This window comes from Panthera tigris, chromosome D3, assembly GCF_018350195.1.
Source record: "Panthera tigris isolate Pti1 chromosome D3, P.tigris_Pti1_mat1.1, whole genome shotgun sequence".
Lineage (NCBI taxonomy): Eukaryota > Metazoa > Chordata > Mammalia > Carnivora > Felidae > Panthera > Panthera tigris.
Genome location: NC_056671.1, coordinates 15,921,265 through 15,946,493, shown reverse-complemented (window position 1 = coordinate 15,946,493; position 25,229 = coordinate 15,921,265). Strand labels below are relative to the sequence as shown.

General features: G+C 43.1%; 1 protein-coding gene across 10 annotated transcripts in view; it reads left to right on the top strand.

The window, feature by feature from the left end:
* Nucleotides 1-3,907: 3,907 nt before the first annotated feature.
* The window catches only part of CIT (citron rho-interacting serine/threonine kinase), a 162,515-nt gene continuing 141,193 nt past the window's right edge, over nt 3,908-25,229 (top strand). For 6 of the 10 annotated variants that reach the window (XM_015542629.2, XM_015542628.2, XM_015542627.2 and 3 more), the window contains exons 1-5: nt 3,964-4,152; nt 4,878-5,127; nt 10,127-10,268; nt 17,363-17,538; nt 23,329-23,430. In XM_015542629.2, the coding sequence (XP_015398115.2) occupies nt 5,032-5,127; nt 10,127-10,268; nt 17,363-17,538; nt 23,329-23,430 (516 nt within the window). In that variant the 5' untranslated portion in view covers nt 3,964-4,152; nt 4,878-5,031. The other 4 variants (XM_042963234.1, XM_042963235.1, XM_042963232.1 and 1 more) reach the window with 3 other exon arrangements.

Sequence of the window (25,229 nt, the reverse complement as noted above, 5' to 3'; positions counted from 1 at the left end):
TCTCTCATAAATAAACATTTAAAAAATCATTCAAGTTCAGAGAAAACATTTGGAAAGTAATGGTGTCAGAATGAAATTTCTAACAATTGGTTAACATTTTCATAATATTTGAAATCTAGAAAACATTTTGATGTGTGAGTGCTGTTGGTTTAAATAAAGTGCAGTATATTTATTCATTGGAGAATTTCACATCATCCAGTTATAACAGGTGGTTCTCAATCCAGGGCAATCACTCCCCCCACCAGGGGACCTTATCAAGGTCTGGAGATGTTTTTGGTTGTCACCCCTGAGAGTGCATGCTAGTGAGTGGGGCATCTAGTGGGTGGAGGCCAAGATTCTGCTAAACATCCTGCACTACCTGGTTTGATGAACTGGTTGTAATTGTTCCTAATCTAGTAAAGTGTATAATTTAAAAAATAAGTGACATTTGTATGTGAGTTGAAACTGTCCCTCATACCAGTGGTGGGGACACGTCTCTGGGAAACAGGTTATACCTTGGTTGTGGCTTGCTGTTAGAAAGCACTCGGTTAATGGTAGTTATTTTCATGATTTAGAAGTTACCTGCAGCTAAAATAGCTTGAGGAACTCTTCCTTGCCAAAAGGACCAGAATAGTTTTATCTCTTTATATCTGAAATGGGGTTAGTTCCTCAGATACTTTTTCTGTTCTTTGGGGGATGGTTATGTATAATTCTTAAGGTTCCGCTAAAGTCTGGTTTAAGTCTTGCAGTCTTTCCTTTAAGGTGCCTTGGAGTTTCTGTGTTTGTGTTATATCTCCCAGTTGGATTCTCTGAGGGCGATCACATTTCTTCGATTTTCAAGTGTTGGATATTTGCTGTCACAATACCACCTACCCTCCCCCGTCTGGGTTGCCACAGTGCTCTGTAGTTTCCACTGCTGTAGGAACTAATCCTGAGTGTTTCACAATTGTTTGCTCACAGCCCCATTTCCCCACTCTGCTCAGCCTTTGAAAATCAGACAAGAAGGATGTCTTTTTCATGGCGGTACCCTCAGTGCTTGGCAACATGAATATTTTTCAGATAAATGAATGACGGAATGTCATAAGGTCCTTCACTGTGACTCAGTTGTGATTATGTTCTTCCAAAATCCTCATCACAATAGTCGTGTTGGATTCATATTCAGCAACGGAATGGTCATTGTTTCATTTTGTGCAAGAACAAACGTATGGTCCCAGGTCTCTGTCTAGTTTTAATGACAGTTCTATTTGGCAATGTCTTATCCTTTTTTTAAAAATTAAAAAAGAGTTTATTTTGAAAGAGAGAGAGAGAGAAAGAGAGAAAGTGGGGGAGAGGCAGAGAGAGAGAGAGAGAGAGAGAGAGAGAGAGAGAATTCAAAGCAAAGCAGGCTCCATGCTGTCAGAGCAGAGCCTGACAGGGGGCTTGATCCCACGAACTGTGAGACCATGACCTGAGTCGACCTCATGAGTCAGATGCCCAACCGATGAGCCACCCAGGTGCCCCTTATCCTTTTAGTACGTGCACATCCACTCTCGGTCCCTTCTTATTCGTTATACTCCCCATGCACTTTCTGTGCAGCTACTACTCTTGAAAGAAAATTGATGAAGCTAATGTGTTTTTTTTGCTGTATGTTTCTGTATTCATTTTATTTGTTGTTTATTTCCTGTCTTGTTTCACAAAGGGTTTGCAAAGGCCAGTAATTGTTCTAACAGGAAATTAGGATATCTAGGCAGGATTCAGGGCTGTGCACAACACTGCATTCTAATTTAGGATGAACAAGTCCCAAGATTCTGGTAAAGGCTTCTATTTCTGATACCAGGAAACTAACAGGTTTGGCTGGACTAGAAAAATCAGAAGCATTGACTAGATCCACATTCAGACCTTTCTGTGATTCTTTTTATCAAGTCAACGGCTGCTTACAACCCATTTTGCACCTCCCCTCCCCTTGCCATCCCCAACGTGTCATTAGAAGCATTTCTTATTTTTGTTTTCCATTTTTCTATACTGGGTCAGCCCTTGCAACATGACAAAAGCGGAGGCTAGGAGAATTTCTAATGTCTTCTGACAAGCAGGTTTTGTGCCGACGAAAGTATTTGGGGTCAGATAGTCCAGGAGTTCCAAATCCTGCTCCACCATCTAAAGTTGAATGACCCAAGATTAGCTGATGCATTTCTTTCAGTTTCAGTTTTTCCATCTGTAAAATGTGGATTATAGTTCCTTCCTCTTAGGGTTGTGGTAAGGATCAAATGAGATAAAGTGCTTAGTAAGGGAGGGGGCTTGATAAATATCATTATCGTCCTAGGGAGGAAGAACAAGTTACAGGTGGGGGAAAAAAAGTGTATTAAGGAAGCCTATAGCTTCGGTTTTGTACTGATGGACACACACATATGCATGTGAAAAGACATCTTCCGTTGTACAGCAAAGACCGTCTCCTCCTTTATATACATAAAAAGAACATGCGTACATGTACATGCACACCCAATTTAATAATTATAAAGCAAACATCCACATTATTACCATCCAGGTTAAGAAATAGATCATAGCACCCTGACACCTTGAATAGCCTCCATTTTCACCCCAGGGGGCCACTATCCTGGCTTTTGCTTTCTTATGGTTTTACCGCCTGTGCGCACATCTCTCCCTTGCAGTTTTGGAAACAGTCTGCTTTTGAAATTTGTATTAATGAAATCATCCTTTGTTCTGTTGTCATTTCCTTCATTCAGCATCATGTCAAAACTCATGTCATTGTGTTTAGCTGTATTTATTCCTTTTCATTATAGTATGAAAACACTCCAGTATACTTTGTATTGCTAATGGGACATTTGCATTGCTTCTAGTTTTTGTTTTTATTTTTGTTTTTGGCATTATGTGATACAATATTATTTGTCCATTCTTGGGCATATGAGTCGTAGGATATGCTTGTCTTCAACAGCAAATAGAACCAAACTTTTTCAAAGACACTGTACTAATTCATAGTCAGCTATGTATAAATGACTGAAGCTCCACATCTTTGAAAAACACTGCGAGAACTTCCTCCCCTTTTTGGGGGGAGGAGTGCATGTTATTATATCGCACTGTTTCATGATTATGTATGAGATTGAGCACCTTTTTATACGTTTTTTGGCCATATGGATTTCCTCTTTAGTGAAGTGCCTGTTGAAATCTCCTGCGTTTAAGTGATTTTAAAATGTCCTTTCTGACGATTTCAATGTGTTTACCTATTTGTTGCCGGACAATCAGCCCAAAGTGGCAGGAACCGAGGCACGTTGAAGTTCAAGCTGCCTTAGCTGTAGCACAGAACAAATTGATTTCCCCAAATAGCAAACACTTCTTACTTCAGCCAATTTTTTAAAAATGTTTATTTTTTGAGAGACAGAGAGAACAAGCGAGGGAAGAGCAGAAAGAGAGGGAGGCACAGAATCCGAAGCAGGCTCCAGGCTCCAGGCTGTCAGCCCAGAGCCCAAGGCGGGGCTCGAACTCAGGAGCCGTGAGATCACCACCTGAGCCGAAGTCCGAGGCTTAGCCGACTGAGCCACCCAGGTGCCCCCTACTTGGGCCAGATTTAAGGAACAAGAAAATCAGGGCGGCCTGGCTGTCTTCCTCCTCGCAAGGAGACAGAGGACAGCGCCCTGGCGACCTCCTCAGGGATCCTAGACACAAACAAACAATTCCATAAATGCAGCACCCTGCTTAACCGTCAATTTCAAACTTCCAGGACCTGCCAGGCCGCGTTTGCCCTTGCCCGTTTTCCATTGGTCACGAGTCAAAGGAAGTAACAATCTGATTGGTTCTCCCTTCCACTTCCCCTATCCCTTTTAGGACTTAGGCGGAACTTTGTTGACACGCAGCTGTTCCTCCCAGAAGCGGGCACTCTGATTGGCCCGGACACGGCTGAACCCCGCCCACGCTGTTCGGGGTTCAAATGCAGAGGCGGGAGACCTCGGGCGGAGCAGAACGCGCACTGGCTGGGTCGGCGGAGCGTGAGTGTGAACCCCGCAAGCCCATATCTCCCCCACCCCACTCTGCAAACCCGGGGATAGGCCGCCTCCACCCACACCAGTCCCGGCTTTCCCCTCCGCTGCGGGGAGGGCGGTGTTGCCGCCTCCAAGGCTGCCGGGGGCCTGAGGGTCTTCCCAGGCTGGAGGTGCGCGGGCCCCCCTCCGAGGGAGCCGAAAGGTCTGCAGGTGGTGCCGTGGGGCGGGAGGAATTGTGAGATCCTTCTTAAACAGGGTGGGGTCCCGTGTGTGATCCGCCCTGCCTCATTTACCTGTCCGCATTAACTGCATTATTCCGGCTAGTGGAGCGCGGCAGCTCCCTATTATCCGTGTGATCTTGACAATTTTGTGTCTTCACTTTTGGTACCATCCGTCACCTCCTACTTCCAGTGCCTTTCCCTCTGCTCCAGCCACTCCAGTCACTCGCGTCTCCCTGCTATTGTTAGCGAAGGCCAGGTCCTGCCTCAGAGCCTTAGTTCTGGCTGTTCCCTTTGCCCGGCACACTTTTCTTCCCTCTCCCGCCCATCAGCAAGACTTACTACTTACCCACTTCAGGTTTTGCTTCAAATGTTAGTTACCTTCTCAGTGAAGTCTACTCTGACTACACTGTTAAAAATTGCTCACACACACCAATTGCCCTTACCTTGCTCTCTCCCTCTCTCCTTTTTTAACCCCTGTAGCACATATTACTCTCCAACATACTATGTCATTTACTTATTTAAGTCATTGATTCTGTAAGTATTTATTAGAACTTGCTATGTGTCCTGGCTCTGTGTAAGCCCTTGTGGAGCAAGGGCTTACACTATAGGTGGAGTAGATAATAAATTTATTTATAAGTAAGAGACTATGTCAGATAAGTGTATTACCTCCTGTTATAGTGAATAAAAATCTGCTCTTTAATGTCAGATTTGCCAGACTGAACTTCCTAAGACCTGTGTGGTGACTGTTTTTACCTCCCTGTGCCCAACATCTTGAAGAAGATCAGGATTTTTCAGGCTCTTCCTCCTCAAATTGGTAGCACACACTTGCTCTGCTCCTGTATCTCTTCACCTTTGGAGAGATGTTGAAGTTCAAATATGGAGCAAGGAATCTGCTGGACGCTGGTGCTGCTGAACCCATTGCCAGCCGGGCCTCCAGGTTGAATCATTTCTTCCAGGTAACAGGCTGCCAACTCTTTCACCTGCGTGTGTTCCCTTGGCCCCTCCTTGTTGCTCTTATCCTTATAGGACTGAGGCTAATCTTCTAGGAGAAATCTCATTGGATGTTTTATATTGCTGATAGTTTTGGAAAAAGGAGCCATTGTACGGACAGAGGAGTAGATAGCTGAACTTGTCCTTGAAAGGAGATCTCTCTTTTTTAAAAAAAAATCATTTCTCACACTTTACACGTCTATACTGTTGTCCTTTTATTAAAGAAAGAAAAACAAAATTTATCGAGAAAATATTTGACCATAATTGCTATAGGTGTAATCCTATTTTCATTCAAGAGATGTTTATTTAAAACAAACAAAACAAAGCTTGATAAATACCCACACCTGTGAAAACCATAGTCCATTCAAGATATAGAGCATTTCTGGGTTGCATGGGTGGCTCAGTCGGTTGGGCATCTGACTCTTGATCTCAGGGTCCTGACGTCAAGCCCCATGTTGGGCTCTGTGCTGGGTATGAAGCCTACTTAAAAAAAAAAACAAACAAAAAAAAACAAAGAAAGAAAGAAAGAAAGATAGAAAACATTTCTATCACCCCAGAAGTATTAAAGCTTACTATCAGGAAATAATTTCCAAGTAGATTTCTAATTCTTTTGTTTTTGATGTAGATGAAACATTGTTCGTGTAGAAATCCTTGTTTGACTTATATATTCACAAGTCAGGGGGACAATATGGATAGTAGTGAAGATTTAGGTTTGAATCCTGGCCCCACACTAGTTAGCTGTGTTACCTTGAGTGACTCATTTGCCTTCTCTGAACCCATTTGCCACTCTTTTTTTTTTTTTTTAAGTTTTATTTTATTTATTTTGAGAGGGAGAGTGCATGAATGGGTGACAGGCAAAAAGAAAGAGAGAGTCCCAAGCAGGCTCTGCACTGTCAGTGTGGAGCCAGATGTGGGGCTCAAACTCACAAACCATGAGATCGTGACCTGAGCTGAAAACCAAGAGTCAGACATTCAACCAACTGAATTACTAAGGTGCCTGCATTTGCCACTCTTGAAAATAGAGGTCAGAGCACCAAATTCAGAGGGTTGTCATGAGGATTAAATGAGATACTTTACGTAAAGCACTTAGCTCTTGATAAGCCAATAGTTATAAATGGTAACTATTATTAATGTTAAGTGTAGAAATGATATTAGTTATGGTAATGATAAATTTAAAAAATATTTTTAATGTTTTTATCTAATTTTGAAAGAGAGAGCACGAGCAGGGGAGGGGCAGTGAGAGAGGGAGACACAGAACCCAAAGCAGGCTTCAGGTTCCAAGCTATCAGCACAGAGCTCGATGTGAGGCTCGAACTCATGAACCTTGAGATCATGACCTGAGCTGAAGTTGGACACTTAACCAACTGAGCCACCCAGGTGACTGAGCCACCCAGGCGCCCTAGTAATGATACATTTTTAAAAAAAGACTTTAAATAATCTTTACACCCCATGTGGGACTTGAACTCACAACTCTGACATCAGGAGTTGCATGCTCTACTGACTGAGCCAGCCAGGTGCCCCAGTAATGTTTACTTAACAGTAACTCTATTTTTAAATTTTATTTTAATTTACATTTATTTAAATTATATTTAAAATTTTATGTTTACTTAACAGTAATTATATTTAGGAGGGTATTTATGCATGGATGCCTGTATGATGATAAATACTAATACTTTTTTGATGACATTTCCCCCCCAAAATACTGGTATTGGGGAATGTTCAAACAGATCAGTGGAGACAGACTGAAGGCTTAGGTTGTTCTATGCCATCTTCCCTGTTGCCATTTTAAGCCATGAGATATTTTTCACAAATGAATAGTCTGCCTCTGACCCTAGCTGACTGGAGTACTGCCACATTTTAGCCCCTCTACATTTTACTCCAAAACTTTTCCAACTTCTTACAAAATTTACTAAGGGCTTATAGTGTGCTCATTTTGTAACAAGTGTGGCTTCCAGAGAGCTGGGTACAGGGCCAGCGTGCTCCTGATTATCTCGCATCAGAACAGATGTAAGGACTGTTTTGACTTACATTTTAAATAGGAGGAGACAGGCAGCAAGAGAGGCAAGGACTTGTCCAGGATCACGCAGCTTGTAAATGGCAGCGCCAAGCTCCAGAGATCAGACATGTAACCACTGGCGACATTGCCAGTGTGTGTCAGAGTTTATTAAATGTATATTATATTTAAGTGTCATTATAGAAGCAAGGATTGTGCTTCTCCCCAGTTCATCTTTTTTTAATGATGAGTTCCTTCCTGCCCCCACAACTGCTAGTGTTTGCAACTGTAGCATACACATGATAATTGTCTAAACAGGCACTGGATACTGTTTTTTCCGGTACAGGGCTATTTTACCAAGGTTTAGATAGAGTAGTGATTTTGTTTTCCATCCAGGTAAGTACTCTAGATTGGGTCTTAGCTTCTACTAACATTCTGCTTAACTTTCCAACGACTTCTCTGTTGGCGGGCAGCAGATTTTTAGGTTTTTGAGCCAGCAAAATTTCACAAATTTGCTGGGCTAATCTAGGTTTGCCAGCTTTTTATTTTGCCAAGTAAAGGATGTACAGAGAAAGGCCTATTATCTCCAGTCCTTTCACTTCAAAAATAAGGGACTTTTTTTTTTTTTTTTTAATAAATAAGGGACATTTTAAGAAACACCAACAGGGGTGACTGGGTGGCTCAGGTCATGAACTTCCAGTTCATGAGTTCAAGCTTCACATCGGGCTCTGTGCTGACAGCTCAGATCCTGGAGCCTAGTTAGGATTCTGTGCCTCCCTCTCTCTCTGCCCCTACCCCACTCATGCTCTGTCTCTCTCCCTCTCAAAAATAAACATTAAGGGCCGCTTGGGTGGCTCAGTCGGTTAAGCGGCCAACTTCGGCTCAGGTCATGATCTCGCGGTCCATGAGTTCTAGCCCCGCGTCGGGCTCTGTGCTGACAGCTCGGAGCCTGTGTCCCCCTCTCTCTCTGCCCCTCCCCTGCTTGTTCTTGGTCTCTCCCTCTCTCAAAAATAAGTAAACATAAAAAAACAAAAAAACAGATTCTAAGCCACAACCTGGAAAATTCTCACTCAGTAGGTCGGGGATAGCACCAGAGAATTTTTTTGTTGTTTTTTGGCTAAGTTCTTCGGTGATTCAATGTAACCAGTCTGTTTCTATTATCCAGTGCTGTGTAAGAAACCACTCACAAAGTTTAAAGCAGCAATGATTTATTTTTCTTCTGATTCTGTGGGTTACTTGCATTCAACTAGGCAGTTCTGTTCTACCCTGTGATGTCAGCTGGGGTCACTCAAGGGGCCATATTATGTTGGGAGCTTGGCTAGGACTGGAACATCTGGGTGCTGACTGCTGGCTGGGGCATCTGACTTTTCCTCTAGCTGACTTCTCTATGAAGTCCTTCATTATTCAGTTATCTAACCCAGGGCTGGTAACTTTCTTCTGTAAATAATAAATATTTTAGGCTTTGGGAGTAGCTCCAACTATTCAACTCTGCCACTGTAGCACAAAAGCAGCCACAGTATGTAAATGAATGGGTGTGGCTGTGTTCCAATAAATCTTTATTTATAAAAACAGGCAGTGGGCCAGATTGGCCTATGGGCCATAGTTTGCTGACCCCCGTCTGGTCTAAGCTTTTTTACATGGCGACTGGCTTCCCCAAAGAGAAAAGCAGATGGTGCTAGGCTCCTTTAGAACTCTGCCCAGAACTGGCACAGTGTCACTTGTGTCACCTTCTGTTGCTTAAAGCAAGTCACAGAGAAAGTACAGATTCAAGGGGAGGAGAAATAGACTCTGGCTCTTGACGGGAGTGGCAGCAGCACCTACAGAGTTAGAGGGCCTGTTGGTGGCCTTCTTGGCAGAGAGACCCCACACAATCCATAGCCTGGCCCATGGAAATCTTTGCTCTAGACCAGAGGTTGCAAACTCATGTCCCTAGGGGCCAGGAAGTGAGTATAAGTGAGTCACATGGGCCAGATGGAAGACTGGCAGTGAGGTCTGCAGTGAACTGCTGAACACATTCACTACAGAGGGGCAGCATCACTCAACCACAGCTCAGCATCACCAGACGGGAATGTGGGACAATATTGCCCAACCCTCCAGTATTTTAGGAGAACCCTCAAATCCCACCCTTTCTTTTGAATGGAATTTCCTGATTTTTCAATATTGGCAGAAAATTCGAATTTAAGTGCTGCAGGCCTGGGGTGCCTGGGTGGCTCAGTTGGTTAAGCGTCTGATCATGACTGTTGGCTCAGGTCATGATCTTGCGGTTCGTGAGTTCGAGCTCTGAGTCTGACTCTGTGCTGACTCCAGGTCAGAGCCTGGAGCCTGCTTTGGATTCTGTGTCTCCCTCTCTCTCTGCCCCTCCCCTGCTCACACTCTGTCTCTCTCAAAAATGAAATAAACTTAAAAAAAAAATAAAAATAAATAAATGCCGCAGGCCAAACAAAACATGTCTGTGGGCTAGATACAGTCTGCCAGTTTGGAACTGTTGGTCTAGGTCATGAATAAATTCAGCTTCAGTGTGGGCACTTCGTTCACACTACTTTAGATTGTTCAAGTAAATTAAAGAAACTGCAGTTATATTAGCAAACCTCTGGGCGCACTTGAAAGATATAGCAATCATTGTGTCCTATTGTAGAGACATGGAAACACGTCAGAACCAGCAGGGTCCGGAGTAAATGTTCCCGTGAGCCTCAGACTGTTAAGAAGGAGGGGCCTTTTCTTATCAATGGCACGCTCGTGAAGGTTTTCTTCCCAGGCACCGGTGAAAGAAGCCCACAATAATGGAATTGTACAAGTGATAACTTAATGACTCTCCATTGATGTCGCTTTAAAGAATGAAGCCACAGAATTGGGCTGTTAGCGTGTGTCGTGAGCAGTTAGGGTTGGTAGCTTGTAATTTACTCTGTGTGGATGTTATTGATCAAAGCTTTTCATTATTGACAGTGTCTCCATCTGCTGTTTGCTGTTTTTAGGGGAAACCACCCTTTCTGACTCAACAGCAGATGTCTCCTCTTTCCCGAGAAGGGATATTAGATGCCCTCTTCGTTCTCTTTGAAGAATGCAGTCAGCCTGCTCTGATGAAGATTAAGCACGTGAGCAACTTTGTCCGCAAATGTAAGTTTGGAGAGGTTTTTCTGGAAAAGTGTTCTGGGAGAGAAAACTGCAAAAATGCCCCAGGCAGAATGAGTTAGTGGTTGGTGGTAGTGAGTAGGAACTCTGCTCTGAGGAAGGCAGACTCAGTTTTAAGGTCAGTTTCCACCTGTTGCATTTGGGAGAACAGATAAGTCAGGTCTCCTGGTTGCAAGTGACAGAAACTCAACTCAAACTAGCTTAGGCCAAATAAGTGAATTTATGGCTCATGAAACTGAGCTCATGAATCCCATCCAGGGATGGGTCAAACTTTAGGCATGGCTGGATCCAGATATGTGAGTTAGTCCTCTGGCTCCATCCTTTTTTTTTTTTTTTTTTTTTTTTAATGTTTGTTTATTTTTGAGACAGAGACAGAGCATGGATGGGGGAGGGTCAGAGAGAGGGAGACACAGAATCCGAAGCAGGCTCCAGGCTCCGAGCTGTCAGCACAGAGCCCGACATGGGGCTCGAACTCACGAATCGCAAGATCGTGACCCGAGCTGAAGTCGGACGCTTAACTGACAGAGCCACCCAGGCGCCCCACTGGCTCCATCCTTATACCCACTCAGGGCCGATAATCCTGCAGGCATAGCAGGCACAGTATTTAATTTTAATAAATTGCACTTATTTTCATTAATTTAATTTAAATTTAGTTTGAAACAAGAAAACTATGAACAAAATAATTATAGTGATTTTGGGTTATATTTATCCTTTTGTCAGTGGTATCATAAAATACAATTTTTGACTTTTTTTAATGTTTATTTTTGAGAGAGAGAGATAGTAAGTGAGTGTGAGCAGGGGAGGGGCAGAGAGAGAGAGGGAGACACAGAATCTGAAGCAGGCTCCAGGCTCCAAGCTGTCAGCACAGAGCCTGATGCGGGGCTCGAACCCACAGTGAGATCATGACCTGAGCCGAAGTTGGAGGCTTAACCAACTGAGCCACTCAGGCGCCCCCTGATTTTTTTTGTTTTTTTTAATGGAGGAAGAGGCTGATGAAGGCAGATGTACCTAGGCCCTATGAAAGTCATAAATCGGCCTTGGCCACACCCTGTTCGTGTCTTACTCAATGTGGGGGAGTGGGCTGCTGGTGTCCCAGTTTTGTATTTTATTACTTTACATCAGTGTTTTTTGGCCAGTGGTGGTTTTGCACCTCCCTACCCCCCCACCCCGGACACTTGGCAATGTTTGGGAGACATTTTCAGTTGTCACAACTTGCAGGGAAGGGTGCTCCTGGCATCTAGTGGGTGAAGTCAGAGATAATGCTGACCTTCCTGCAATGACAGAATAGCATAGAATTATCTGGCCCAAAATTTCAGTAGTGCCGAGTTTGAGAAACCCTCCCTTATGCGACTTTGCTGTGTAACCATGCACCTTGAACTATAGTGGTCTGAAACTATAATCGTTGTATTACGCCTCATGAATCTGTGGGTTGAGGATGTTTCCACTCCATGTGACTTGGGCTAAGATTGCAGGCACCCAGGACTCTCCTCGTCTAGAAAGTCCAAGATGGCCTGCACAGTGTCTGGTATGTTGCCTAGAAGGCTGGACTCGGCTGGGACTCTGGGATGACGGGGCCTTTCCCTGTCTCTGTGAAGTCTCCAGGCCTCTTGCTCTCCAAGTGGCTTCCCTGTGTGGTCTCTCCATCAAGGGTTAGCCAACTACAGCCTGGGATCCCTGTTTTGTAAAGCAAGTTTTACTGGAAGGTGTTGGCCAGGCCCATTTGTTCACATACTGCCTGTGGCTGCTGTTCCACTACAAGGCCTTTGAGTAGTGGTGACTGAGACCATATGGCTTACAGAGCCTTAAATATTTATTCTCTGGCCCTTAAAGAAAAGCTTTCTGACCTCTGATCTACATGGTCTCTCTAGTAGAGATGTTGACTTCTTACATGGTAGCTCAGGGCTTTCAAAAGCACCAAGGTGGAAACTGCTGGCACTTCTCAGGGCTTAGGTGTGGAAGGGACGTAAGATCTCTTTGGCTGCATTGTCTTGTTTGAAGTGAGTCGTGGGGCTGCCCAGATTCCATGTGCCAGGGAGTCTAGACATAAGGGCGTGAGTTCCAGGAGGTGTGTGTATGATTCGTTGGCACCATCTTTGGAGATGGCTACCACACCTTATGCAATATTTATTTTCCACTCTCTATATTAATAGGATCCCCAGGAAAGATTTTAACTGGTTCTGTTCTGGGTCATCTGTCTACCCCGTGACCAGGGGCCAGGCCAGGATGTCAAGTGTTATGGGCCTCCTCTGGGTGCCTAGGGGTTCAGGGCACTGCAATTACCAGGGTCTCATGGAATGGGGGATGTGGAAGTGCCCAAAGGAGCTGAGAGTTTTCAGTAGATAAAATTAGTGTATGTCCACTTGTCTTTTCTGTTTCCTTATCTGCAAAATGGGGAAAATGCATATCCAATAAGGCTGTGTGGGGCTTGAATGAGTTAGTGCACAGATTAGGCTTACGTTGCCTGGCACACAGGAGATAATAAATGTTAACCAGTAATGGTAGCCACCAGCCTCCAAATATATTTAATATATTGTAGGTCTTTAACTTTGAAATGTACTTGGGTACTATTCATTATTCCATATTTTTTTTGAATAAACTCCCACCTTATTTTCTTGAATATTTAAATCCTCAAATAGGGAGTGGGAGGGGAAGGGAAATTATGAGACAGACTAATTTATCAAGCCATCTACCGGCTCCTTCATTAGTCTTGAGTCTGCCCTCTGGTTACTTTAAAGTAGTGGATCTTCTAGACTCATTCAGTAATCAGGGGGCTTAGGCTTAGCGAAATGTAGATTTTTCTAATAGAATTCTCTTGCAAGGAACTGTTTCATATTTTTGAAGAGGCTTCCTGGAGAGTACGGCTGAGAGGCTGTGATTGGAAAAGGGTGATTACGTTAGTATGTCTGGTTCCCCCCGCCCCCCCCCCCCAACCTCTTTTTAAGTTTCTGTTTTGGAATCTAAGTGTTCTTACATGGGTAGAAGGGCCCCAAAGTTGCTACTACATAAGGGACCGTTGCTACTCCATGCTACTGCATGGAGACCGTTGGAGGAAATGAGACAGTGGGTATGGCCCTGAAGTGGTATCCCTAGCTGGAGCCAAAGTAGGACAGGGAACCCACATCCGGGAACCCAGGGAAGAGATTTTTGTTTCTTAATTACTGTTCTATTCCCAGTGCCTAAAACAGTGTCTGGCACATGATAGATGTTCAGTAAATATTGGTCGAATGATTATGTTGCTGAGTGAACAAAGTTAAGGGGCAAAATTGTAAGTATTGTATTGTAGAATTTGTGTAAAAAATAAACTGATATTAAAACATGAATGGGGGTTCCTGGGTGGCTCGGTTGGGCGTCTTACTTCGGCTCAGGTCGTGATCTCACGGTTCGTGGGCTTGAGTCCTGTGTCAGGCTCTGCCCTGGCAGTGTGGAGCCTGCTTGGGATTCTCTCTCTCTCTCTCTCTCTCTCTCTCTGCCCCTCCCCACTTGTGTGTGCGTGCGTGCGTGCATGCGTGTGTGTGTGTGTATAAACTTGAAAAAATAAAACATGAATAACAAAGTGTTTATAATTGTTGACATTGGACTATTCTTGGTGGTTTGACGGTAGCTTTAATCCTATACTCTTTCAGCTACATTTACTGTAGGCAAAAGCTTCTGTATGTTAACGACTGTAGTATGTATGGGCGAGTTATAACTATAAGAAATTTTTTTTCCAATTCTAAACATAATACAAAGTTAAATATATAAAAGGTCCAAATGATAAAAAAAATTAAATAAACATGGGGTGCTTCAATGGCTCAGCCAGTGAGAGCATCAGTCTCTTGATTTTGGCTCAGGTCACCATCCTCCAGGGTCGTGGGATCGAGCCCTACATTGGGCTGAGCTTGGAACCTGCTTGGGATTCTCTCTCTCTCTCTCTCTCTCTCTCTCTCTCTCTATCTCTCTCCCTCTCTCCCCCCCTCTGCCCCTCTCCCCTACTCTTGCACTCTCTTCCTTTTTCTCTGTCTAATAAATTAAAAATAAAAATAAATAAAAGGTCAAAATGAGAGAATATCCCTCAAAATCTTATCTAACTGCTGTTAACAGTTTGGTGCATAGTGTTGCAATTTTTTTTGTCCTTATAAAATATTTATTATGGACATTTTGAAGTGGGTCTTAAGGTAAAGAGAATAATGTAATGAGCTCATGCGTACCAGTCAACAAGCAGTTATCAACCCTTTGCGTGTATGTTCTTACATTACTTTTGTTTAATTTTACACAAAGCGGATCATATGTATGTAATATTTTGCTACTAGCTTTGCTCACTTAGCATTGTATTTACTCAACAAATATTTACGGAGCACTTGCTGTGTGCCAGGTTCCGTTTTAGGTACTGTGTTCACAGTAGTGATCAGCATTGACAAAAATTCCTGCCCTTAAAGAATATGTAATATATTCTAGTGGAGATTGAGCTACCTCATGTGCTTAATATGGTTTTATGTGGGTGGGACTTTTAGGTCGATTCCACTTCCCTGCTGATGGACCTTTAGGTCATTTCTGATTATTTTTCTGTTACAAGCAGTGCTCATGATGAATATCTTCCTGTCTATTTCGAGCACATCTGCTAACGTTTCTGTGAAGGACAAATTCCTAGAAATTGAAATGTTGAATGACTGAGTTGCAGAAAAGGAAGCGATACACTGTGCTGTATTGGCTTTTGCCCCTGGGTCCAAATGTTTATCTGACAAGGTCACCCTTTGACTGCCTTTTCATTACCATGCTTTGGGTCTTCATTTCCACCAATATTCGGTACTTAAATGCTGTAACTAACAGTGTGCAGAGCTGAAGTGTGATGTGGTTTTGGAATCACAGAAGCTGCTGGCATGGAGGGAAATTGTGAATCGTCTTTTTTTTTTTTTTAATAGTCATAGACTTGAGTTTAGTATCTCAATCATTCACCTTAATAATTCAAAGCCTTTGGAAAAAGACCTAAAATTTGGTAAGGTTTCTCAGAATTCTGAGTATCCTTGTGGTTCTGTCTATAGCGGTTTATTTACTTGTGTGACTGAAATGCCTGGTGGTTACAGCGATGGATCCAGAGTTGAGTTGGACAAATGCAGTAAGCAACTTAGGGACCCAAGGCCTAACAGAGAATTGGGAGAGGCTGGCTTCATGCGCAAGCAGTAATAAAATCAGGTTCAACCCAGGAAGTTGCAAGCCAGCATATTTGGGGAATTATAATTCAAAACTCAAATACTTGATCTGAAAGAAACTTGGAAAAATGGCAGGGAAGAGAGACAGGGCTTGGCACAGGGATGGCAGGGCAGAAGGAAGATATTGTGCAGCGTTCAGTCTTGCTTCTGCATGAATTCTCCACAAAGGTGCTCCAGATTTATTTTTCGCAATGGTTATGATGAATTTATTCGGATGTGCCGACCACGCTTGCCTGATTCCTCCAGGGACCAAAGGGAAATGCTTTCAGGATGACTGGCTGAAGAGACAGGTGGGAAGGCACTCAGTGCAGTGGAGTTCATCATGTGTACCTTTGATCCAAGTGAATGCGACTCCACCCACACAACAAAGAAAGGAGGTGGATACCAATTAACATTGTATTGGCTAATTTATCAATATTCTGCTCAATGACTATAGGTAATGAAATGACTTTTCCCCTTGTTGGATTAACTTCCTCCTATTGTGTGAATAACTTGTTGAGCTTAGCTCTAGAATGTAGCTCCCGAGTTTATTTGGTGCCCAACCATGGAAAGGGCAACCTGCCCTAATGCCTGGAGGACTTTAGTGTCTGTCTGGGATATCAAGAGTCTCTTGGTCTCATCATGGCACCTTTCTGAGGGATTCTCCAGAATAATTTTGATTCCGTGTTCCTCTTGTCTTCCTTTGGAGCATAACCCCTATATTTGATGTAGCTTCTCTGTAATGTGCAGGATTGAATTTTTTAGTCAGCTACAGCTGTTCCACTTCCCTCTTTCAGATCCTTAGAGAGTCATTGCATATCCAGTGATGTCCCAGCTTACTGTTCTTAGAGTGTCAGTAAATATACTGTAGATTCCAAATCTGCCATCCATTTAATCCATACTTCATACATTCAGGATCTCCACCTGTTATGGACTGAATGTTTGTGTCCCCCTGCAAATTCATATGATGATGAAGTCATGAAGGTGGGGCCTCTGTGATGGAATTGTTGTCCTTAGAAGAAGAAAAAGAGAGACGAGGGTTCTGTCTCTCTCCATCTTGTGAGGATATAGTGAGAAGATGGCTGTCTGTAAGCCAGGAAGTGGGTTCCCACTAGGAACTCGGTCTGCCAGCACTTTGATCTTGGACTTCCCAGCCTCCAGAACCGTAAGAGATAAATGCCTGTTGTTTAAGCCACCTCATCTATGGTATTTTGTTACGGCAGCCTGAGCAGACTAAGATACTGACTGAGAGATTGCACTTGAAAAAGGAGTACGACCATAGGCAAAGAAACAGATAGTTGCAAACCCTTCCAGGTGTGTGACCTGTCAGTGCTGCAGAGCAAATGTCAGGGCTCCATTTTCTTTTTCTTTTTGGTAGCACTGCTCCATATTAAGGGAAAGGAGGTATTACTGACAATCCGAAAGAGATGGGTTTGTGGGATAACACTGTGCAGTAGCACTAGAATGGGATAAGCGGGAGGTCAGCTCTAAAGTCGACTGAGTTGGGAATCGTGTTGCTTACGTCACATTATGAACCAGTCTAAATGCTGATAAGCGCGTTTGACCAAACGCTGCCCTGTGGCCTTCAGAGAGGAAGAAGAAAAGCCTGATTTGTGTTCTCCTCCTATTTTCTGAGTCTACAGGATTCAAATCGTAGCTACCATGGAAACTGCTTTGGAATTTCTGGAGCCCTTAATTTTAAACTTAACATATAAAAACACTTTTGTGCTGATTTTATAATTATTCATGACGGATGGGAAAGTGACTAAAATGTCTTTTGACAGCGAGGGAACACATAGGAACACTTTTTTCCCTTCTTTTTTTTTTTTTTTTTTTTTTTTTGGTGCTTTCATAAAGATGCGTGTATTGGAAAGTGCTTCACTCACCTGGGAGTAACTCTTACATCTCTTGCAGATTCCGACACCATCGCTGAGTTACAGGAGCTCCAGCCTTCAGCAAGAGACTTTGAATTCCGAAGTCTCGTGGGCTGTGGCCACTTTGCTGAAGTGCAGGTGGTAAGAGAGCGAGCAACTGGCGACGTCTATGCCATGAAGGTCATGAAGAAGACGGCCTTGTTGGCCCAAGAGCAGGTAGGAGCATTTTCACACCACACCCTTTCCCCTTTCTGTACCAGGATGTTCACTGCGGAGGCAATCATCTGCTGAATTGACATCTGGGATTGAGCAAGTTTTCCTCGGCGACTCTTTGGTTAATTACAGTTGCAGAAAGAGCCCTCCTGTTCTCAGCTTTTCTTGAACTGATACTGACTCATTTTGAGGGCTCACAAGCTTCCCGCGATGGCTTTATTGTGTTTCTATAGTTGTATTTTATTCAGAATCAACGTGGCCTTTTAACTAATGAATTTAAGATGACCCTTTAGGACCGTCAGCTGGCAGTTTCGACATGTGCATACTGTGGGGTTAGGCAGCATATGGTTGTGTGCACATTTTCTATACTTGTGTTGTGGGCATATGTGTTTGATTTTAAAACAGGCCTTTGAAGAAATTAAATAAAATCGTCCTGTGGCGAGAGTGTTGCTTGTTTGAGAGCAGGTAAGAACTTCTTTTTTATGGTCATGGTGTTTTTCTTTCTTTTAAACAAGGCTGCTGCTCCAGACATATCGATTCATTTGCCGAGTTTCTAGAGAGACTGCCATCAGCCTTGGCGTTCAGAGCAATTTATTAGTTACAGACGTCCGAGCACACATCATGTGTCTGATAATGTACCCGGCTCCGTGGGAAGCCCGTGAAAGGAATTGAAGCTCCATGGCCGTTAGTTGCAGGGTTTTAAAAACAACTTTGGAAAGTGGAGAAAAAATGCAAATGTATAAAGCAGGCGCTTAGCAGCTAAACATCACAGAAGGGAGAGCAGTTAGCAAATTCACCAGCTGGGGAGTGAGGAGAGATGTGAGTGAGCCAGGGACGGTGAGGGGAGGTTCACACTGCTGAAAGCGAATGCAGGTTCTGGGCGGAGAGACGTGACAGGAGTGTGGCAGGTGGAAGTGTATGTGTGACGTTCTGGAGGTTTGAGTACTAGAATGCTGTACAGATGTGTGTGTGTGTGTGTGTGTGTGTGTTTCCTTAGTGGTTTAGAACAGATGGGACTAGGAAATGGGGAGAAATGAGACACTTGGGTGGGGAGAGGGTAATTGGTGGGAAATCTGATGAACCTTTTTTTATTGTGGCAAAATATACATAACATAAAATTTACTGTTTAAAATTTTTTTTAAATTTTTTTTTTTTTATTTTTGAGAGAGAGAGAGAGAGACAGAGCGCAAGTGGGGGAAGGGCAGGGAGAGAGGGAGACACAGAATCTGAAGCCGGCTCCAGGCTCTGAGCTGTCAGCACAGAGCCCGATGCGGGGATCAAACTCCTGAGTCATGAGATCATGAGCGGAACCAAAGTTGGGCACTTAACTGACTGAGCCACCCAGGTGCCCCTAAAATTAGGGTTGTAATTATTTAATTAGGGTTTTAACTGTTTTAATCCTTCTTAGGGTACAATTCACTGGCCTTAAGTGCATTTACCAATGTTGTGCAACCATAGCCACTATTTCTAGAATTTTCTCATCCTCCCAAACAGAAACTCTGTACCTATTAAATGTTAACTCCTCATTCCCCCAAGAACTGTTTGGAATGGCAGCTCACTTTGTGAGGCAGCTGGGGATCATTTACACTTTTGGAAGGAGGAGGTTGGGATCAGAGTCTGAGGACTCAGTGGCTTTGCGTGGCCTCCAGTCAAAGAAGCAGCGGAGGGCAGGAAGCTGCTTGTCAGAGTCCGAGAATGATGTAGCCTGTGTTTAGCAGTGAAATGTGAGCTACTTCACGGGAAGGAGAAATGACAGGACGTTGCCGATCATTTGGAAGGGAGGAATGGGAGGTGTTCACTTAACCTGCCAGTATCTGAGCAGCCACCTATCCTCGGTACAAACTTACTGAGCACCTGTTGTGTGTGGTGTGCTTCTGGGTCCTTGAGGGGAGGCATGAAGTGTAGCCCTGACCTTGCACGCTTCTGTTTTAGGTGGGAAGTAGTGCATGTAAAAAGAAAACAATCTAATATACTGCACTGCAGGCAAGCGACAGAGATGTGCAGATAGGGTGCCTTCCTTCCGGTGAATGACTCACGATGACCCTGTGTGAGGTGTGGGCTGGGGGATTTTAAAATTAATACACATCCAGGAACTAATAAAAGCTACCCAACCATTCCTTAAGAGGGTGAATAAAAGAAGAGTCTTTAATTGAGCCATGGCAAGGCTTCATAATTTAAGGGCATGAGAAGAGAAAAACCAGCACAGGGTGTGAATGAAAGGAAATGCCAGAGAAGGAGGTAGAGAGAGGCGACATCCTGTAAGCAAGACCTATCACCTAGGAGAGGCCAGCACACCTGTTCAGGGCTCTGTGAGAACCAGAAGAGTCCTCAGAGACCATTTATTTTATTTTAAAAAAATAAAAATAATTTTTTAATGTTTATTTTTTAGAGAGACAGAGTGCAAGTGGGGGAGGGGCAGAGAGAAGGAGATACACAATCTGAAGCAAGCTCTGGGCTGTCACCACAGAGTCTGATGGGGGGCTCGAACTCACGAACCGTGAGATCATCACCTGAGCCAAAGTCAGATGCTTAACTGAGCCACCCAGGCACCTGAGACTTTATTTTAATGGAGGCTTCAGGGGTCAGATGAGGAGCCAATGGTGAGCAAATGAAGATGTAGCCTTCTCAGTTCAGCCAACCTTCACTGAACACCTTTTATGTGCCAGGAAAGAAGGACCACAGATCAGGTGCAGGAGATTACAGAAGTTGGGTTGTTTCTGGAATGTGTTCGATATAGCACTGGTGGTATGCAAGATGATTTTAGGTAGTACATGGACAAAACTATTTTGAGGTGTTTAGTAGTCTAATATTAACTAGCGTGTTAAAACCTGGGAGTTTTATAGATGTTAAAATAAATGGAAGAAGGCATATTTAAAGTTAAATTATTACTACTTTTTTGAAGTTTTATTTATTTTGAGAGAGCAAGAGCGGGAGAGGGGCAGAGAGCGAGGGAGAGAGAGAATCAAACAGGCTGCATTCTGTCAGCACAGAGCCCGATGTAGGGCTTGATCTCACGAACTATGAGACCGTGACTTGTGCCAAAACCAAGAGTCGGATGCTTAACTGAGCTACCCAGGTGCCCCTAAAGTTAAATAATTTTTATTTTGAAATAGTCACAGATTTATAGAAAAGTTGCAAGCACAGTGTATCAGCCAGGATTCTATAATATATAAAAATATGCACATTAAATATATATACATATACACATTGAATATCCATACATACACGTGTATGGATGACTTACCCAATTGTAAGGACTGTAAAGTCTGAAATCTGTAGGGGAGGCCAATAAGCTGGAAACTCTTGCACTAGAACTGATAATGCAAACTTGAGGCAGAATTTCTTCTTTATCAGGGAAGCCTCACTTTTGTTATTTCATATGATTGGCTGAGACCCACCCAGGAAGGATCATCTCCTTTACTAAAATCAACTGATTGTAGATGTTGACTTGTTAACCATATCTACAAAATATCTTCACGGCAATGCTTAAGATTAGCTGGGTGCTATAGCCTAGCTAAGTTGACATGTAAAACTATCACAAACTATGAACAACTTTTTTCTTCCTGAGCCATTTGAAAACATGTTGCCAGTGGTGCCCTGTTACCTCCAAATACTTCAGTGTGCATTTCCTACAAGAAGGACGCTCTCCTGTGAACCACAATACAGCCATCACTATTGGAAAAGACACAATGCTACGTTACTGCCATCTAATCCTAAGACCCCGTTCATGGTCCACCAACTGTTTCATGGTCTTTTAGAGCAAAAGGGTCAAGCTCAGGATCACACATAACATTTAGTTGTCCTGTCTTTTTAGTCTTTTTCAGTCTGGACCAGCTTCTCAGTTTTCCCTGGACTCTCATGACCTTGGCCATTCTGAAGATTACAGGCCAGTTATTTTGTAAACATACAGATATGTTTAATGTTGCTCAGGTTCATTCAGGTTATAGATCTTTGGCAAGAATATCACAGACAAGATGTTCTATTCTTCTCATTGAGTCCCACCGGGTGACCCCATTTCAGTTTGTCACATTCATGTCGATGTTCACTTAGGTATCGGCCATGCTTCTCCACTGTAGGGCCACCCCTTTCTTCTTCGTCATTACATGAGTATTCTGTAGGGAGGTGCTTTCAGACTGTGGAAATACCCGATCCTCCTAAAACTTTCAGGTTCTTAATTTATAGCTGTATGGACTTGCATGTTCCTGTTTAAGTCAATGAAGTAGAAGCCATTCCTGTCATTATGTATTTTTATACTCAAATCGTCCCTCTAAGCTGGGCCATGAGAATCTCTTCAGGTTGATTTCTGTGTCTTTTGACGCATCCCCATCTTTGAGTTACTGTCTTTCTGGTGCAAGATGTTAAAGCTCTTGTACTTTTACCTTGCCTGCCCCACCCTTGCAATCAGACCTTTCTCAAAGGGTGCCTGTTCCTTTTAGTGTAAAATGGTATTTAGAAACCAAGATCCGGGTACTAGGTGTCCTTATTGCTGTTGGAGTGTCACTGCTTCCAGATCCCTTTCAGTGAGCAGAGCTAGAGAATAGAAATTCAGGTTTTTAATATAGCTACTTGCGTGCGCGTGCACACACACACACACACACACACACACACACACACACATTTATTTCTCTATTTCTCCATCTCTGTATATTGAAAAACCATGTGTTCATACCAGTACGTCCAGGTCCAGTCCAACTTCCCTGAGTGTATTCTAGTGTTCACCCTTTCTGTGTTTGTAGCTCCCTTCTCTGATATCACCCATAATATTTTAGCTTATTTTATGCATCTCTGTGTATCCAGTCTACTGTCTTTGCTGCCACTCTTCTCATTGGTAGGCTTAGATGCCCTGTTCCAGGCTATCGCTGCATGTGGATGGCTTCCTCACCCTATTTGGGCCCTTGATACCTGATATTGGACTGCCTCCCCCTGCCCCCCCCCCCCCCCCCCCACACACACACATAGTTGCCGCCCTCCTCACCCTGCTTGGGCTTGGCACCCTGTTCTGGGCCACTGTGTCCCACTCTCCCTACTACCTGTTATGGATGCTTACCTTGTTCTGTTCCACCTAATGGATTTAGGACTGAATTATTCAGGGAGAGAAGGTGAAGAAGAAAAAGAGGGAGATATTTAGATTCAAAAGAAGTGAGTTGCTTTAAGGACAAAAGTAAATAATTGGACAGATAATACACAGATCTGGCAAAAATCATGAGCAAAGTAGATGAATGAATGAAATTTGTGGAGTGCTGGGCTAAGGGATGGTTTTTCTTTTCTTAAACTAGAGACATCAGTTTAGGCTTAAAGAGAGAGGTTGGCACAATGGAATACTACGTGGCAATGAGAAAAAATGAAATATGGCCTTTTGTAGCAACGTGGATGGAACTGGAGAGTGTGATGCTAAGTGAAATAAGCCATACAGAGAAAGACAGATACCATATGGTTTCACTCTTATGTGGATCCTGAGAAATGTAACAGAAACCCATGGGGGAGGGGAAGGGAAAAAAAAAAAAAGAGGTTAGAGTGGGAGAGAGCCAAAGCATAAGAGACTGTTAAGAACTGAGAACAAACTGAGGGTTGATGGGGGTGGGAGGGAGGGGAGGGTGGGTGATGGGTATTGAGGAGGGCACCTTTTGGGATGAGCACTGGGTGTTGTATGGAAACCAATTTGACGGTAAATTTCATATATTAAAAAATAAAAAATAAATAAAAAAAAAAAAAAGAGAGGTTGGGACATTCACCCCTCCCCTAACACTTTGTTCTTTATATTATAATTGTCTAAAGGGTTTCTTTTCCCCCTAGGTTTCATTTTTTGAGGAAGAACGGAACATATTATCTCAGAGCACAAGCCCTTGGATTCCCCAGTTACAGTACGCCTTTCAGGACAAAAATAACCTTTATCTGGTGAGTCTTTTCATCCATCTCTCTGAAATTAGTCCAGTGCTGATACTCAGATATCATAGACATAGAATTGGATGTGTTTCTTGTCCATATGCTCTGTTGAGTTGCTGTCCTGACTTTAAGGTGTCTCCCTGTTCTCCTTGTCCTAAAGATGAAGGGCTATCCCATTTAGAAACAGCCCCATTTATTGTTGAGTATTGTAGCTGTGGCTTAAAGGGCAATAATGAGAAATCATTTATTTGGAAATAGTCTGATACTACCTTTAATAGACTCTTGCTTTAATTTTTTTTTTTTGAGACATAATTGACATACAACATTACATTAGCTTCAGGTGTACAGTGTAATGATTCAGTATTTGTATATACTGCGAAATGATCAACCACTAAGTCTAGTGAACATCATTTAAATTTTTTAATTTTTAAAAATTGAGATAATGCACAGTTACTTTAAGAAGATGCAAACATTGCAGAACCGTATGAAATAGGGAAAGTTCTCTACCTTTCTTTCTAATCCCTTTCCCTAGGGGAACCTATTATTGGTTATGTATGTTCTTCCTGACCCTCGTGGAAAAAATATTTCCATGTCTATATTTATAACACATGTATATAGTTTGTTTTATGAAACTTGTATATTACTTTCTACTCTTCAGCTTGCTTTTTGCCTTTCAGCAATTTACCCTGGACATTTTTCCATGTCAGTACATACAGATCTGCCTTGTTCTTTTGAACAATGCCATAGTATTTCTGATGTATGTGTAGCATAACTTTCACAATACTAAAATTAATTCTGGAGCCTTGTTTAGGTTCTTGGGGGCTTAGATTCCTAAAGTAAAAAAATTTATCCCAGAAACAATTTTTGTTCCTGATTAAGCCCTTAAAACAAGACTATCATACTATTACCTTGAATGGAGAGAAACTCTTATAGAGGCTCATGTAAGAGGAAAGGGTAAGAAAGGGTTGGATTCCAATTTATCTCAAACTTCCACTGGATAGTTTTGGGGGACTTTATTGCCTTTATTTGTGACCTGTAATAAGCACTTTATTTGGTTTCCTATTAGTTGAGAACCTATTGCTGGTAGAGAAGTACCCCCCACAGCCTTCTGAGCCCCAGCCCCACCTAGCCTTCTGAGCAAGAATGTTTACATACAAATGCATTAGGAGATTGGCCTTGCACTAACCACATGGTAGAGGTGATGACAAATTCTAAGTGTTCTATGTAACAGTGATGACAACTGGTGGTTGACATTGCTTGTATTCGGGTGGCCAATGAGGATGACCAGAGGGGCCCTGGGAGTGATACCAGCTCGTAGTTTCCTTTGTGTTGACTAGTAGTTTTGTTTCTATTTTTGTTTTCATGGCTCAACACTTTTCAAAGTGCATCTTCAAGAGGGTAATACCTGGTCATTTCAAAAATTTTAACCTCTTTGGTGCCACCATTTTTATCCCTACCAATTGACTTTGTCCTAGTGGTAGACCTTCCCTTTTTCTTTTTAATCGTGTAATTAACTGCTGTGGACTTCCGCTTGGGCACAGCCTAACTGGAATGCCTTATGGTCTGGGAATATCAGCCTCTCCTCTGCTAAGAGACCTCCCAGTGGCAGGGGGCTTCCTTTTTTGGGCCTTTTGTCCGTGGGGCTTCCATCTGGATGTTGCCCCTGGCATTGGCATTCCTAGCTTAATGACCATCTTTCCAGGTTTTCTAGCCGCCATCTTACAAGAGGGGAATGATCTCAAAACAGCTGTCTCCTGGAGTTCTAGTTGCCTCAGCACATTGATACCTGGCTGCAATGACATTTTTACACC